The sequence below is a fragment of the Panthera onca genome, chromosome B2 (genome assembly GCF_046562875.1).
Source record: "Panthera onca isolate mPanOnc1 chromosome B2, mPanOnc1 haplotype 2, whole genome shotgun sequence".
Taxonomy (NCBI): Eukaryota; Metazoa; Chordata; class Mammalia; order Carnivora; family Felidae; genus Panthera; species Panthera onca.
Genome location: NC_138343.1, coordinates 35,320,267 through 35,334,029, shown reverse-complemented (window position 1 = coordinate 35,334,029; position 13,763 = coordinate 35,320,267). Strand labels below are relative to the sequence as shown.

Sequence of the window (13,763 nt, the reverse complement as noted above, 5' to 3'; positions counted from 1 at the left end):
TGACAAAAACATTCAAAAACCGTAGAACTTCCTCACCCTGATAAATGGCATCTATGAAAAACCCATCATTGACATTAGACTGAATGGTGAGAAACCTAACGTTTTCCCTCGACGCTCGGGAAAGACAAGGATGTCTGTCTTGCCATTACTCAACATTGTACTGGAGGGTCCAGCCAGGGCAAGCAGGAAAGTGAATTAAAAGTTATCTGGGGGGCACTTGGGTGGTTCAGTGTCCAACTCTTGATTTCAGCTCAGGCCACGATCTCACAATTCATGAGCCCTGTGTCGGTCTCTGCGCTGACAGCATGGAGCCTGCTTGGGATTCTTGCTTTCCCTCTCTCTGCCCCTCTCAACCTCAAGTGCTCTCTCTCTCTCTCTCTCTCTCTCTCTCTCTCAAAATAAACTTTAAAAAATAAAGTTATTTGGGTTAGAAAGAAAGAAGTAAAACTACGTCTATAGACAACATGATCTCGTACATAGAAAATCCTAAAGAATCCACCAAAAATACATATAAACACTTCAGTGTTTAAACACATAGAAATAACATAATTCAGCAAGGGTACAGGTTATAAAATTGATACACAAAAATCACTCATACTCCTTTACACACACAGTTGAAGAAAGTGAGAATGAAATTAATAAACAATTTCATTTGTAATAGCATCAAAAATAATAAAATGCTTATGAATAAGTTTTACCAAAAAACCGTACAATTTATACTTTGAAAATTACAGAACATTGTTGAACAAAAGTAAAGACCTTAAGTGGAAAGACAGCCCATGTTCATGGATTGGAAAACTTTAGATGGCAGATTACACAATCCCTATCAAAATCTCAGACGACTTCTTTGCAGAAATTTGACAAGCCGAAACTAAAATTCATGTGGAAATTCAAGGGATCTAGAATAGCCTAAGCAGTCTTGAAAAAGAACAAAATTGGAGGGCTCATTTTGCAGTTTCAAAACTTACTACAAAGCTATGGTAACCAAGATAGTGTGGTGCTGGCATAAGAGAGACATATAGATCAATGGAATAGAATCGAGGGTCCAGAAATAAACATTTACATTTAAGGTCAGTTGGTTTTGGACAAAGGCAACAAGACAATTAAACAGAAGAAGAATCGTCTTCCACGAAAAGTGCTTGGACAACCGGATGTTCACATGCATGAGAACGAAGTTGGACTCCCACCTCACACCACATAGAAAAATTAACTCAAAATGGATCAAAGGCTTAAATATAAGAATTGAAACTATAGGGGCGCCTGGGTGGCTCAGTCGGTTAAGCGCCCGACTTTGGCTCAGGTCATGATCTCGCGGTCCCTGAGTTCGAGCCCCGCGTCGGGCCCTGTGCTGACAGCTCAGAACCTGGAGCCTGTTTCAGATTCTGTGTCTCCCTCTCTCTGACCCTCCCCCATTCATGCTCTGTCTCTATCTCAAAAATCAATAAACGTTAAAAACAAAATTTTTTTTTAAAAAATTGAAACTATAAAACTCTTAGAAAAAGACATAGGCATAAATCTTTGTGACCATGGATTAGGTAATGATTTCTCAAATATAACACCAAAAAACAGCAACAAAAGAAAAAAAAAAAGATAAATTGGATATCATCACAATAAAAACTTGTGTTCAAAGAACATCCTAAAGAAAAATTGAAAAGACAACTCACAGAATGAGAGAGAATGTTTTAAAATTGTATATCTGGAAAAATAAAAAAATAAAAAATAAAATAAAATAAAATTGTATATCTGGTAAGGGACTTATCTAGACTGTGTAATTCCAATAGGGGCATTCTGGTGGCTCAGTCGGTTGAGCATGTGACCTCATGGTTTGTGAGTTCGAGGCCCACCTAGGGCTCTGTGCTGACTGTGCAGAGCCTGCTTGGGATTCTCTGTCTCTGCCTCTCTCCGGCTCACCCACGTGCAGCTCTCTCCCTCTCTCTCTCTCTCAAAAATAAGTAAACATAAAAAAAAAAAAAAGAATTGGGGTGCCTGGGTGGCTTAGTCGGTTGAGCGTCCGACTTCGGCTCAGGTCTGTGAGTTCGAGCCCCGCGTCAGGCTCTGTGCTGATAGCTCGGAGCCTGGAGCCTGTTTCGGATTCTGTGTCTCCCTCTCTTTCTGACCCTCCCCCGCTCATGCTCTGTCTCTGTCTCAAAAAAAAAAAATAAATAAACGTTGAAAAAAAATTAAAAAAAAAGAATTTCTACAACTCAATAATAAAGACTTGAATAGACCTCTCTCCAGAGCTAAATGGCCAATAAGCACCTGGAAAGATGCTTGGCATTATTAGCCATCAGAGAAATGAAAATCAAAACCACAATAAGATACTGCTTCACACTCACTAGGATTGCTATAATTTTAAAAAGATAAGTGTTGGCAAAGACGTGGAGAAATGGAAACCCTTGTTGCTGATGCAAATGTGAAATGGCGTGGCCGCTTGGGAAAGCTATCCGGCAGTTCCTAAAAAAAGTTAGAGTGACCACGTGACCCGCAGTTACCTACCATACGATACTGCTCCTAGATAGATACCCAAGAGAAATGAGAACATACATCCACACAAAAACTTCTACACGCATGTTGATAGCAACATCAAAATAGCCCCAAACTGGAAACAACCCAAATGTCCACCAACTGACAAATGGATAAATAAAAGGTGTTCTATTCTAGGGGATATCACTGGGTGATAAAAAGGAATGAAGTAACTGCTTCATGCCACCACATGGATAAATCTTGAAAATGTGTTACGTGAAAGAAGCCAGACCAAAAAAAGGCCACCTGTGTGTGATTCCAGTTACACCAAATGTCAGAACAGACCAATCCAGAGACAGTGGATTAGTGGTGGCTTAGGACCTGGGGTGTGGGGCTTCTTTTTGGGGTGATGAGAACATTCTAAAATGTTCTGATGGTTGCACCACCCTGTGAGTAAAAACCACTGAGCGGTCACTTTAAATGGGTGAATTTTATATGAGTTATATATAGTTATTTTAGAACACACGCGACGGAGAGGGACGGGGGAGAGAGAATCCCAAGCAGGCTCCACACTCAGCACGGAGCCTGATGCGAGACTTGATCCCCTGACCCTGGGATCATGACCTGAGCCGAAATCAAGAGTCAAGACGCTCGCTCAACTGACGGAGTCACCCAGGCGCCCCATATGAGTTATGTCTTAATTTATATCTTTAAGATATCTCAATATATTGTATCATATATACATGTACACATACACATAAATACGACTATATAATATATATTTACAGTCACCACACAGCCTGACTTGTATGCTTCCTGTTTTAACTGCTCACACTCCAGACAGGCGCTCTCCCCCTCCCCACCAGCCCCTGCTTGATCCCAAGCTGCCCTGTCACCTGCTGCTAGCCGCAACCCCCCACACCCCACATTTGTGCTTTCCTGCCGGACAGCGCTCTGCACAGTCCTGCCGTTGTCCCCTGGGGGAATGTGGCTGAGACTCCAGAACCCTTTCTCGGGATTCCTCCAGGCACCGAGGGCTGGCAAAGCCTTCCGATCTTGTGTGCCAGACGGGCCTGGGCGACAGCACCCTGCAAAGAGGTTGTATGCCACTCCTTGCTTCTGGGTCTAAAACCCAACTAGCCTCCACTGGTGACCCCTGGAGCTGGGGGGTCCAGCCCCTTGGCCCTTTCTCCTTCCCGCGGGCTGCCTGAAGATGTGAGTTGTGGAGGGGGACGGTTTTTAGGAAGGAAAAGAAAGACGCCCCGAAGGACTGGATGGCGTGTGTGGGGACAGGAGGTGTGGGAGAAGGAACCGTTGCCAGTGGTTGGGAGGGGAACCTCCTCAGGGCCTCTCAGAGAGCCCTCCTTTTGCCCTCCACCCCTCACAAGCACAGACACTCGGTATTCTTACACAGGCTTTTATTCAGGAGTCAGGGGCTGCTTCCCTTCCCTGGTCCCTGCCTGCCCCCCCCCCCATAGAACCCCATTCAGGTGGGGCTTGTCCTTCATCTGCCCCTCACAAACCCCCCTCCGGGGCTACACCAGCAAGTAGGGGGAGGGGGCACTCAGGAAGAACCCCCTACCTGCAGAGGCAGACAGTTCTGGCAGGGCCGGTGGGCAGGGATCTCTCTTGAACCCCCACCCAGACCCAGGATTGAGGTGGGAGGGGCAGGAGGGGTCCAGGCAGAGGGTGCAGTCATAGGTGGCAACCTGAACTCATAGCCAACCAGGCCTCGCACCCCAAAGGCATCTGTGGATGAGGCGTGCCCTGCAGCCTTTCCCTTCCAGAAGGCCTTCAGCCAAGAAGCATCTTGTTTGGGGGCAGGGGACAGGGTGGGGGAGATGGCAGGAGGACAGCTGATCTCTTCACCCTGGGAAGGCAGAAGGTCTTCCTGGAAACAGTCTCAGACTCAGATGGCTTAAAGAAGAAGCCAGGGGACTAGGAGGGGTCAAGGGGTCTCTGGGAAGCACCGATATCTTCTGTCCCTGGAAGAGCAGAAACGTGACCACAGGACAACGGGAGAATGGGCACAAGTGGCCGCAGGAACACTGCCCAGCACGGTCTGCAGCTAGCTAAGGGGAGACCCCCACAGAGGCAGAGGCACTCCTGGGGCAGAGCCAGGAGTTGGCCTTAGGCCTCCCGAGAGCACAAGGTTACTGGCTTGGCGTCTGGCCAGAAGCTGGGGTCAAGGCTGGGGGGCCGGGGGGCGGCTACTGGGCCACAGAGTAGGACCTTCCCAGGAAACTGTGGCCTCTTGCTTGGAGAAAGACCATCTGGAGCGGGCATGAGGCCAGGGTCCCCCCACCAGGCCTTGCCTTTGAGTGATGACCCCTTCAGAAGATTCCAGCCAGCACCAGCAGAGGCAGGAGCAGCAGCCCCAGAAGGGGGCCCCAGATGTGACCAGGGCCCGACTTCAGCCCTGACTTGATGCTAGGCTTTTCAGGGCCCTCTGCGCCTGTGGGGAGGGAGAGGGCCTCAGCCTGGAGACAGCTCTGCGCGACCTCCCACCCTCCCTGCCAGGCGTGCAAGCGGGGGCCCAGCAGCCAGGGAGGAAGCTCTGACTCAGAGGGTGCATGCCCCGCTATGGCTATAACACCCATGCTGGGGGCAGGGCGCCGACATTCTAGAGGAAGACGGGGAAGTGGGACGAACACTACAGGTCTTACCTGGCAAAGATGACTGCAGGGCCAGGGTTCGCCCACCCACGGCATTAGAGGTGGCAGAGGTATTGGGGGAGTTAGACAGGGACTTGGAGGAGGTGTGCCCCACGTGGTCCAATGTGGCCGGCAGCCCACCTGTCTTGTCCTGGACCGGAGAAACTGAGGCCAAGACCTCACTGGAAGGAGACAACTTGGCCTCGGCCTTGCCTGCTTTCGGGGAGTGGGGTCGTGGCTCCCGTGTCCCTGTCAAGAACATCTTGGGGTGCAGAGAACTCTCTGGGGCCTTGGGGGGCATTCTTGTCCTGCTGGCCTCTTTGTCTGACAATTGGGAGATGGGATCATTGGTCGATTTGGGGAAGGTTGCTGGCCCCTCATCCAAGGCAAAGGGGCTGTGAGTTGCCAAAAAGGAAGGGACCTCAGTTGTTAAGGAAGGTGGAGCCTCTGTTGCCATGGAGGGGGAATCTTCCGTTGCTAAGGGAGACGGGGCCTTGGTTTCTACAGCCGGAAGAGCCTTGGTTGCCAGGGGGCCCGAGACCTCTGTTACCAAGGAGGACGGATTTTCCGTTGCCAGGGAAGAAGGGATACCGCTTTTCCTAGAACTTGAAGCTTCCGTTGCCAGGGAAGATGGGGCCTCAGTTACCAGGTAAGGCAAATCCTGAGCCTCCTCCAGGTCTCTGATGAGTTCTGATAAGAAACAAGGCTTTGGCATTAGTGCTGTGGCAGGACCCCGTGTCCGGAGCCCCCCGGCAATCAAGATGAGGCGACCAAATGTCTGACGATGACACACAAACACATCCTCTCCAGCGACTATGTCCTTCATTCATAATAAATGATACTTATTTAAAAAATATTTTTTAATTTTTTTAAGGTTTATTCATTTTTCAGAGACAGAGAGACAGAGCTTGAGCGGGGGAGGGGTAGAGAGAGAGGGAGACACAGCACCAGAAGCAGGCTCCAGGCTCTGAGCTGTCAGCACAGAGCCCGAGGCGGGGCTCGATTTCCCAAACTGAGAGATCATGACCTGAGCCGAAGTCGGACACTTAACCGACGGAGCCACCCAGGCCCCTAAATGATACTTTTTTATAACCTTGTTGTCTTATTATGACGTTGTAACAGTGGCTTCTCCATCCTCCTCCTCCAAATCCTCTCTGCGCTCACACAATCACTTTTTCAGGGGACTCTCCAGCAAGGTGCCTGTGCCCGACGCAGGCCGGGTCCCTTCAAGTCCACGCCCACCGCCAGGCTCCGCCCACATGGGGGGAACATTTCCCTCTGGTCACGCCCACCTCGCCTGGCGCTCGGGAGCCGCCGGACTCTCCCCTACCCTCCACTTGGGGGGTTGAAAACCGGTCACTTTGAATGACAGGGGGCCAAAGTGGCTGAGCAAGGAAGGCGAATTGGGCTTGGGAACCCGCATAGGGTGGGCCCGCCAAGGGCCCCCGGAGGTCGCATCCCGCCAGGCCCCTCCCCCTGACCGTGCACCTCTTGGAAGTCCCGGGAGGCTCTAGGACCGTCCTGTAGGCATCCCTTCCCTCCCCTTCTTTCTCCTCCCCACTCCACCCCCAACTCACCACAGAGGGAGTTCTCGCAGCGGTAGCCGGAGGGACACAGGGAGCACGGAGTCCCTTCCTGGTAGGGCCTCTTTCCCTTCACGTTCCCCCTGCGGGAGGCGAGGACTGTGCTGGGCGCGGGGGGCGGTCCCTACAAACCCCTGTCCTTATCCCTCATACACACACCTAGGCCGGTAGTACCCCTGGGTCTTACTTGCTCCCAACTAACTTGCTGGGTCAATGAGAGCAGACTCCCATCGGTGCCCTCACAGCTCCCCCAAGGGCCCCAGATTGGCCCCCTCCCACTTTCTTAGACTGCCAACTCAACCCTCCCCTTGGCCCTGCTCATCCCCTACCCCCAGGACTCCCTGGGCACTCACGGAGGCTCATAGTTGCAAACCAGCAAATGGATATTGGTCTCCTCAACACCCTGGAGCTTCTCACAGAAGTGGGAGCCACAGCCAATCCTCTCTGTCTTGGCCCAGACCACCTGAAGGAGGGCAAACTCAACAGTTTAGTCTGGGTGGGATTGTCCCTAGCTAGTGTCTCTACACCAGTCTTCTATGGGTGGGGAGAAGAGGATCCCTACAACCTGTGAGATCCAAGTCTGAGGACATGCAGCTTCAGGACAAAACTCTAAACAGGGATTTTGCTGGGCGGGGAGTGGGGGGGGGCGGTGGTGTGGAATTTGTCCTGAACAATCTAGTTCCCCCTGCCAACCACACACATTGTTTGGACAGGCCTCTCTGAAAACTTTCCCTTTGTATATACCCTCATAAATTCTTCTTGTGCATTTTTTTTTTTTTTTGCAATTTCCTGTGCATTTTAAACAGGGTACATGCAAAGGAATGAATCTCAAATGGGAGAATCTTGGATATCAGTAACAAGCAAAATCCAAGAAACAGAAGAAGCCATTTTGGAAGCAGAGCTTCCCCCAAATCACAAGTAGGCAGGGATCTGCTCTGCTGTTTCTAAGTCTGGGCCCCCTACCTGCTAGAAGGCATTCTGTCTTAAGTATAAAATTTTTAAATTCAAAACTTTCGGGCACTGCCATGGGCTGAGACCAGCAGCCTCCCCTTGTTTCTAGGCCCACTCTGCTCGGGAGTTGCTCAAATGGAGGCCAGTTTTTGCTCTGAGATCTAGCTCTGGCTATTATCCTACACACAACCCCAGGATTGGGATTGTTCTACTTAAGTCAGCTGAAGGTACCAGTATGGAGCATCTCCCAAGCAGAAATGACCCCAGAGTTCATGTGCACTCAGCCCTGGAGAACATGGGGCTGGAGGTGGAGCAGCCCCACTCCCGCTGGGCACTGATGGTAATCCTTGCAGGAAGATCCCGCGCGCGCACGCGCGCGTGTGCGCTGTCGCGCGCGCGCGCTCATGCTGGGGGTAAGGGAAGTGTGAGAAATTGCAGGGGACAGAGGGAAGGGAACCAGGGGGGGTTGCTGGGCACTTACAACCTCTCCATCTGGGTGGATGATACTAGGATTCCCTTCCCTAAAGAGTAGCACTAAAAATACCACTCAAAAGAAGCCCTGGAAAGTGGAATTAGTGGATATGGGTGGGAAGATGTTTATTAAAAAAAAAAAAAAAATTGTCATGGTATTGTTTGAACAATGAGGATTGGGTGGAGAAAATAAGAACTCAAGAACACTAATGTTAATTCCTCTACACACCCATACACACACCCCTACAGTACCCCCACCCAACACCTCTTATCTGCAAACTCCAACTTTCAAAGTGCAGTGAGAACCCTGACGTAAGCAAAATGTGACTGTGAGGAGCAGGAAATGCTCTCGGAGTCTCCCTGGAACCTTCGCTCAGTGACGATTTGCTCTCATTTACACATAGTTTTCAAAAGCAGAAGAACACAATAGTCTATTTGCTTTATCGGTCCCTGGCAGAGTAGAAGCAGCAACTTAGACGCTATGAGAAATGACAGAAGAGGGACAATGAGACAGAAGACCGCGGGCACAAGCAGCCCTGCCTAACTTAGGTCGGACAGGACCGCTTAGACGTCGGTCAGGATTGCCTAGAATAATTACCGTCCACGAAACTGGCTCTGCGACACTTAACTTAGGTCCCCTCAGTCCGAGGAGGACGGGAGGGGCCACATAGATTTTCAAACGACTAGTGGGTTTTGGAGTCAACTGAAAATGGTTTAGGTAGTTTAAGAAGCGGACTCCCAGGCGGCGAAGGGACAGGTGGCCTCTGCCCCGCCCCGCCCCGCCCGCTGCTCGTAAGCCCCGCCCACTAGTCATGTAGCCCCGCCCAGTGCTCTTGTGGCCCGCCCCCGCCCACCAGCCCCGCGGCTTCGCACCTGCGTGTAGTGGCCGCACATCTGGCCCTGGTCGCAGGTGGCTGCGCTGAGGTTGTAGTGTTCGCGCTCGTGGTGCCACTCCTCCATGGCCAGCGGCACGTCCAAGCCCTCATCCGTGATGGCAAACAGGTTCTCCCCGCGCCGCCCGCGCTCCTTGTTGTGGCCCCACACGCACTTCTGCGCGTAGGCCTTGGCGAAGGCGGCCAGCTCCTCGTCCCACCTCTGCGGGGCAGGTCGGAGAGGGAGGTGAGGAACGCCTTGGGCTCAGTGGAGGTGGGAGAGGATTGCGGGAGAGAGAGGTGAGGATACCCACAATTCTGGGGATCAGAGAAGAAGGTTGAAGGTGTCCTGGGGGCCTCTGGGGGCCGGAGACCCTCCCCTCCTCCAGGGTGACTCTTGGCCAAGATCAGGAACAGGTCTGTGCTCCTGGCGGGCTTCTGTGGGGGTGGGGGTGGGGGATGGGAGGGTGCCACCCCAGGCCATGGAGTGAGCTAAGCTTGGGACCATTTACCAGCTGTGTGATTTTAGACAGAGTGCCTGACCTTTCTGAAGTCTCGTGGTGCTTTGGGAGGAAAAAATGAGATGGTGTTTGTGACACTATTGTTATTAATTAATATTAATATCCTCCTGTGTGAAAGGTGGCGGCTGTGCCCTGCCTACCTCCCAGGACCATCTGCCTGCTCTGAAGACCACAGAACGTCCAGTGAGATGTTCAAGGGCTGCACTGTTGATCCAGCCCCTCCCAACCCCTCACCCTCCCACCATAGATATGATACTCCCCTCTCAGGTCCCACTCTCCCCTTGGGGTCGCCCAGCCTCCATGGCTTTACCAGCTCCAGGCTTCCCTCCCAAGTGCTATTCCCAGGTGCTCTCAACTCTCGTCAACTGACAACCCCTTTCCCCAAGAAAATTAAGTGTCCCTGTGTGACCCTTACGGAGAGGCCTAGTTTCAGAGCCTTGGTGTCTCAAGGAGCTGTCAGATCCCAACGTCCCGTCCTTCAGGCGGGACTTCAGGTGAGGCAGCGGGAGGGGGCATTTTAGGTTAAGGGACCTCTGAGTTCTCTGGGTCCCCAGCCAGGAGGACAGGCCCAGTGTGGGTGGGAAGACGGATTAACAAAGGATTGAGGAGGAAGGCCTGGATCCCATTAAACTTTGTCTTTGGCCTCTCCTAGAAATGGATGGCCTGGCGGCAACTCCTGTTCCACCCTCTGGGGGCCCAGCCAGCTGTGGGAGCCAGACGGCCTGTAAAGTGTCAAGAGCTTGGGCGACCCTGAGAGGAGGGGGGGATGGGGCTCCTCACCCACACAAGGTTCTCAGGAGCAGCTGCCTGCGGGGCGGGGGGGGAGGAGGGGTGGTCACACTGGACTGGGACCCCCCCCCACTTTGTGACTATGGGTGAATCCCTTTCCCTCCCTGGGTGTTTTTGTCCCAAATCACTGGTCCCGGAGCGTCTTCAGACTCTGGGAGTAAGTAAGGGCGGGTAGGGAGAGGGAAAGGGCAAGGTACGGGGAACCTGGATCTGGGTGTCTGGGATGATGTGCGGGGCTCCAGACTAAACTGCGACCTCCTTCAGGGTATGTCACCCCAGTTTCTGGCACAGTGCTGGCTCATAGCAGGTGCTCGATACGCATGTGTCAACTGTTGATGACTGAGACAGACCCTGCTGAAAAGCGGTCTCCCTACTGAGCCCGGCTGTGATTCCTGTTCGGGCTGGCTGCGTGGAGTTCTGCCAGTAGAGTCGTTCCTGTGGGTCTCAGGTCTTCTCAGTCTTCCAGAGACCCCCGTGGGTATTTGAGAGTCACGGCACCCACCCACATTGGCCACATGGTCACCATCTGAAAGCAAGTCCGTTCATTCATCCACTCATTCAACACACAGTGTTGGGCACTGTACCAGCCTGGAGGTGAGAGCAAGGACCTAGAAGCCCAAGTTCACATTGTCATAAACTGGTGATTGGGCCACCGTGTGCTAAATGACACATATGCAATGGGTACTATAGAGGCACCAAAGAGGGCCATTTAGAGGAGACACTAAGCTAAGTGATAAAACTGAGGCATTGGTCAGGTGGACGGGGAAAGACATCTGAACCGAGGCACAGCACGAGCAAAGGCATGAAGGTGAGATACAACGTTTTGGCTGGGGAAGGAGAAGCTGTTCAGGTTACTGAGGGAAAAACTGAGCAGGAGAGGAGGCTGGAGGTGTAAGCAGGGGTCAGACACACAGAGGGAGCCTTCTCAGGAGCTGGAGGTCTATCCCGAGGCGGTCAGGAGCCAGTGGGAGCCATTGAAGGGTTTTGAGCAAGGTCAGGCCCATGTGCTGGATTGTTCATTCTGGAAGCAGAGGCCGGAGGCTGGGGGAGCAGGCCGAGACTGTTTTAGGAGTCCTTGGGAGAAGTAATGAAACACTGGATCAGGGTTGTAGGAAGGAATGAGGATGGGGAAGTAGGGTTCAAGGAAAATTGAACCCTCTGGGAGGTAAAAGCGGTGATGATTAGATGTGGACGCTCAGGGAGAGAAAGGCGTCCATGATAACTGCCACCTGCGTCATCCTGGATTCATTCCCTCTTTGGTTAATCTAACACTTATGAGCCCTTACTGTGCGCCACACGCTGTTCTAAGTGCTTTATAAATATTCACTCATTTGATCCTGGCAACCGTCTTACAAGGGACTTGCTATGTAGTCATCATCTTCAATTTACAGATGAGGAAACTGAGACGCAGAGAGGTTAAGGCACTTGGCCAAGGTCGCACAGCTAATACATGGCAGAATCAAGGTTTGAACCAGGCCATCTGTCTCCAGAGTTTCTGTATATACCGCGTGCTGAGGTCGAGCCTGAGCCTTGTCCCAAATTTATCCCGGTGTCCCAGGCCATCCCCTCCTCCCATCACTTCGCACCAGACAGCACCGTATCCCCTGAATATCCAAACTGCTTTCCAGAATGTGGCCCCACCCCAAGGTCCACCTCTGTCCGCAAAGCAGCTCCTGGCTTGGGTAGCCAACAAGACTGTAGGGCATCAGGGATCTACAGACGGAGAAACTGAGGCTCAACAATGAGTTCCAGGCCTCAATCAGGGAGCTACTGACAGAGCAGGTGCCAGCCTCCCGTGCTCCTCATCTATCGTCTGCAGTTCCTGGTTGCCAGGCCGACAGGGGTTGAATGGTCCTGCTGTGTGCATTTCTAGAGGCCTTCCTTGACCTCTGTCATACATCATCCCATCTGACCCTCAGGGTAGGAATTGCCAGTCCCAAGTGATAGATCAGGAAATGGAAGCCTTTGAAGGTAGAGGGACCGGTCCAGAATCACTTCGCCAGATTGAACGGAGGAATTAGAACTCCAGTCTCGGACCCTCAGGCTCACTGCTCTCTTCCCCAGGTGTGACCTTGCTCTGGGCCACTAACTGTGGCGTCCCTGGACACTGCCCAGGAATCCTCCAGGTTGGCCCAGAGGACGGCCAGTTCAGCCCTCAGAGAGGGCAGGAAGGGGGTGAATTTCTGATTTTATCTTTTTTCATCTTGAGCATAAACACCCTGCCTCCTGACCTTACCATCAAATAACTCTCCCTCTCGACAGAGGTTACTGCTACCCAAAATCTGGCTTCCATCATCTATAGGAACGTCCCTGTATGCTGACAATATTTGCATGTGTCCCCACCAATATACAATAGTATTTTTTACATGTTTAAAACCTTCTGTAAGTATGTCCTACTGTATGTATATATATATTTTAGATTTCACCCTCCCCCCAGTGTTATATCTGTGAGATTCACTCCATGTTGATATATATGTAGCTCTAATTAGGATCCCATTTTACAGATGAAAAACTGAGGGTCCCTACCAGTTTAAGGGACCCAAATCGCGGGTCTTGTTGCGTGACCGAGACAGGATTTGAACTGTGTGATCCGGACCGCTTCTGGCTCCTGTTCTCACCCACCTCCGTAGACCATCCCTCCTCCCTAGGTGCTGGGGCCCTTCCTGCTGCCCTTGTTCCTCCTCTCATTGTATTAGGAACTTCCTGTGTTCCCCCAATCAGGGGCACCTGCATTTTAGGAAGTGCTGGGAAGGAGTCACTGGAGTGGGAAGCTGGGGCTCCCAGGTCTGGCTCTACCGGCTGTGGGACCCGCAAGCCCCGCTGAGCCTCAGTTTCCTGATCTGTATAATGGGGCTGCCTCTGGGGACCTGTGAATTGCATAGTATCAGGAATTCTGTCACTGACCAGAGAGATGAGTCTCTGAGGGAGCTTCAACCCGGGGGTGGGAGGGATTGGGGGGGTCCTGGCTCAGCGCCCCTTCGGTCTGGGCAGGCGAGCGCCGCCCCCCGCCCCGCCAGCCGCACTCACCATTTGCAGCATGTCAGCGGCGGGTGGGGACGCCTGGGCCCGGTAGAGGTTGTGCAGCTCCACCATCACGCGTTTCTCATCATCACTGAGGGCGCCGGCGGGGCCCGTGGTGGCCGCCAGCAGCAGCAGCAGCAGCAGACTGCCGGAGCTGTGCATGGTGGCCGGTCCTCTCCGCCTCTCCCGGCCAGGGGTCTGGCGGCCGGATTTAAAGTCCTCCCCACGCAAGCACCACCCTGGCTGGAGCGGCGGGAGGGGCTGTCTGCAGGGCCGGCCCGGCTCACACAGTGTCTCTGGGAGGGCTGGGTGCTTGGGTCCTGACCAGAGTTGAGTCCACTCCCGGCATTTATGTCCCCTCGGAGTCCTTGGCAACAGCCTCCTTTCTCCCGTAACCGGGGCTCAGGCCAAGAGCTCTGTGCGGTCCACAGTCCCTCC

At 52.6% G+C, this 13,763-nt stretch overlaps 1 protein-coding gene across 3 annotated transcripts; it reads right to left on the bottom strand.

The window, feature by feature from the left end:
- Positions 1-3,864: 3,864 nt before the first annotated feature.
- PI16 (peptidase inhibitor 16) lies at positions 3,865-13,628 on the bottom strand. Of its 3 annotated transcripts, none has more exons than XM_060627539.3 (7): positions 13,332-13,628; positions 8,996-9,217; positions 7,054-7,163; positions 6,695-6,783; positions 5,130-5,807; positions 4,779-4,918; positions 3,865-4,448 (listed from the first exon to the last, which is right to left on the bottom strand). In XM_060627539.3, exons 1-6 carry the CDS (start codon positions 13,485-13,487, stop codon positions 4,797-4,799), a joined length of 1,377 nt encoding a protein of 458 aa, XP_060483522.1. In that variant the 5' UTR covers positions 13,488-13,628; the 3' UTR covers positions 3,865-4,448; positions 4,779-4,796. The 3 variants fall into 3 exon arrangements, with proteins under 3 accessions (XP_060483522.1, XP_060483523.1, XP_060483521.1); XM_060627540.3 differs by having other exon boundaries at positions 3,865-4,333; XM_060627538.3 differs by having other exon boundaries at positions 3,865-4,918; positions 13,332-13,626.
- Positions 13,629-13,763: the final 135 nt, after the last annotated feature.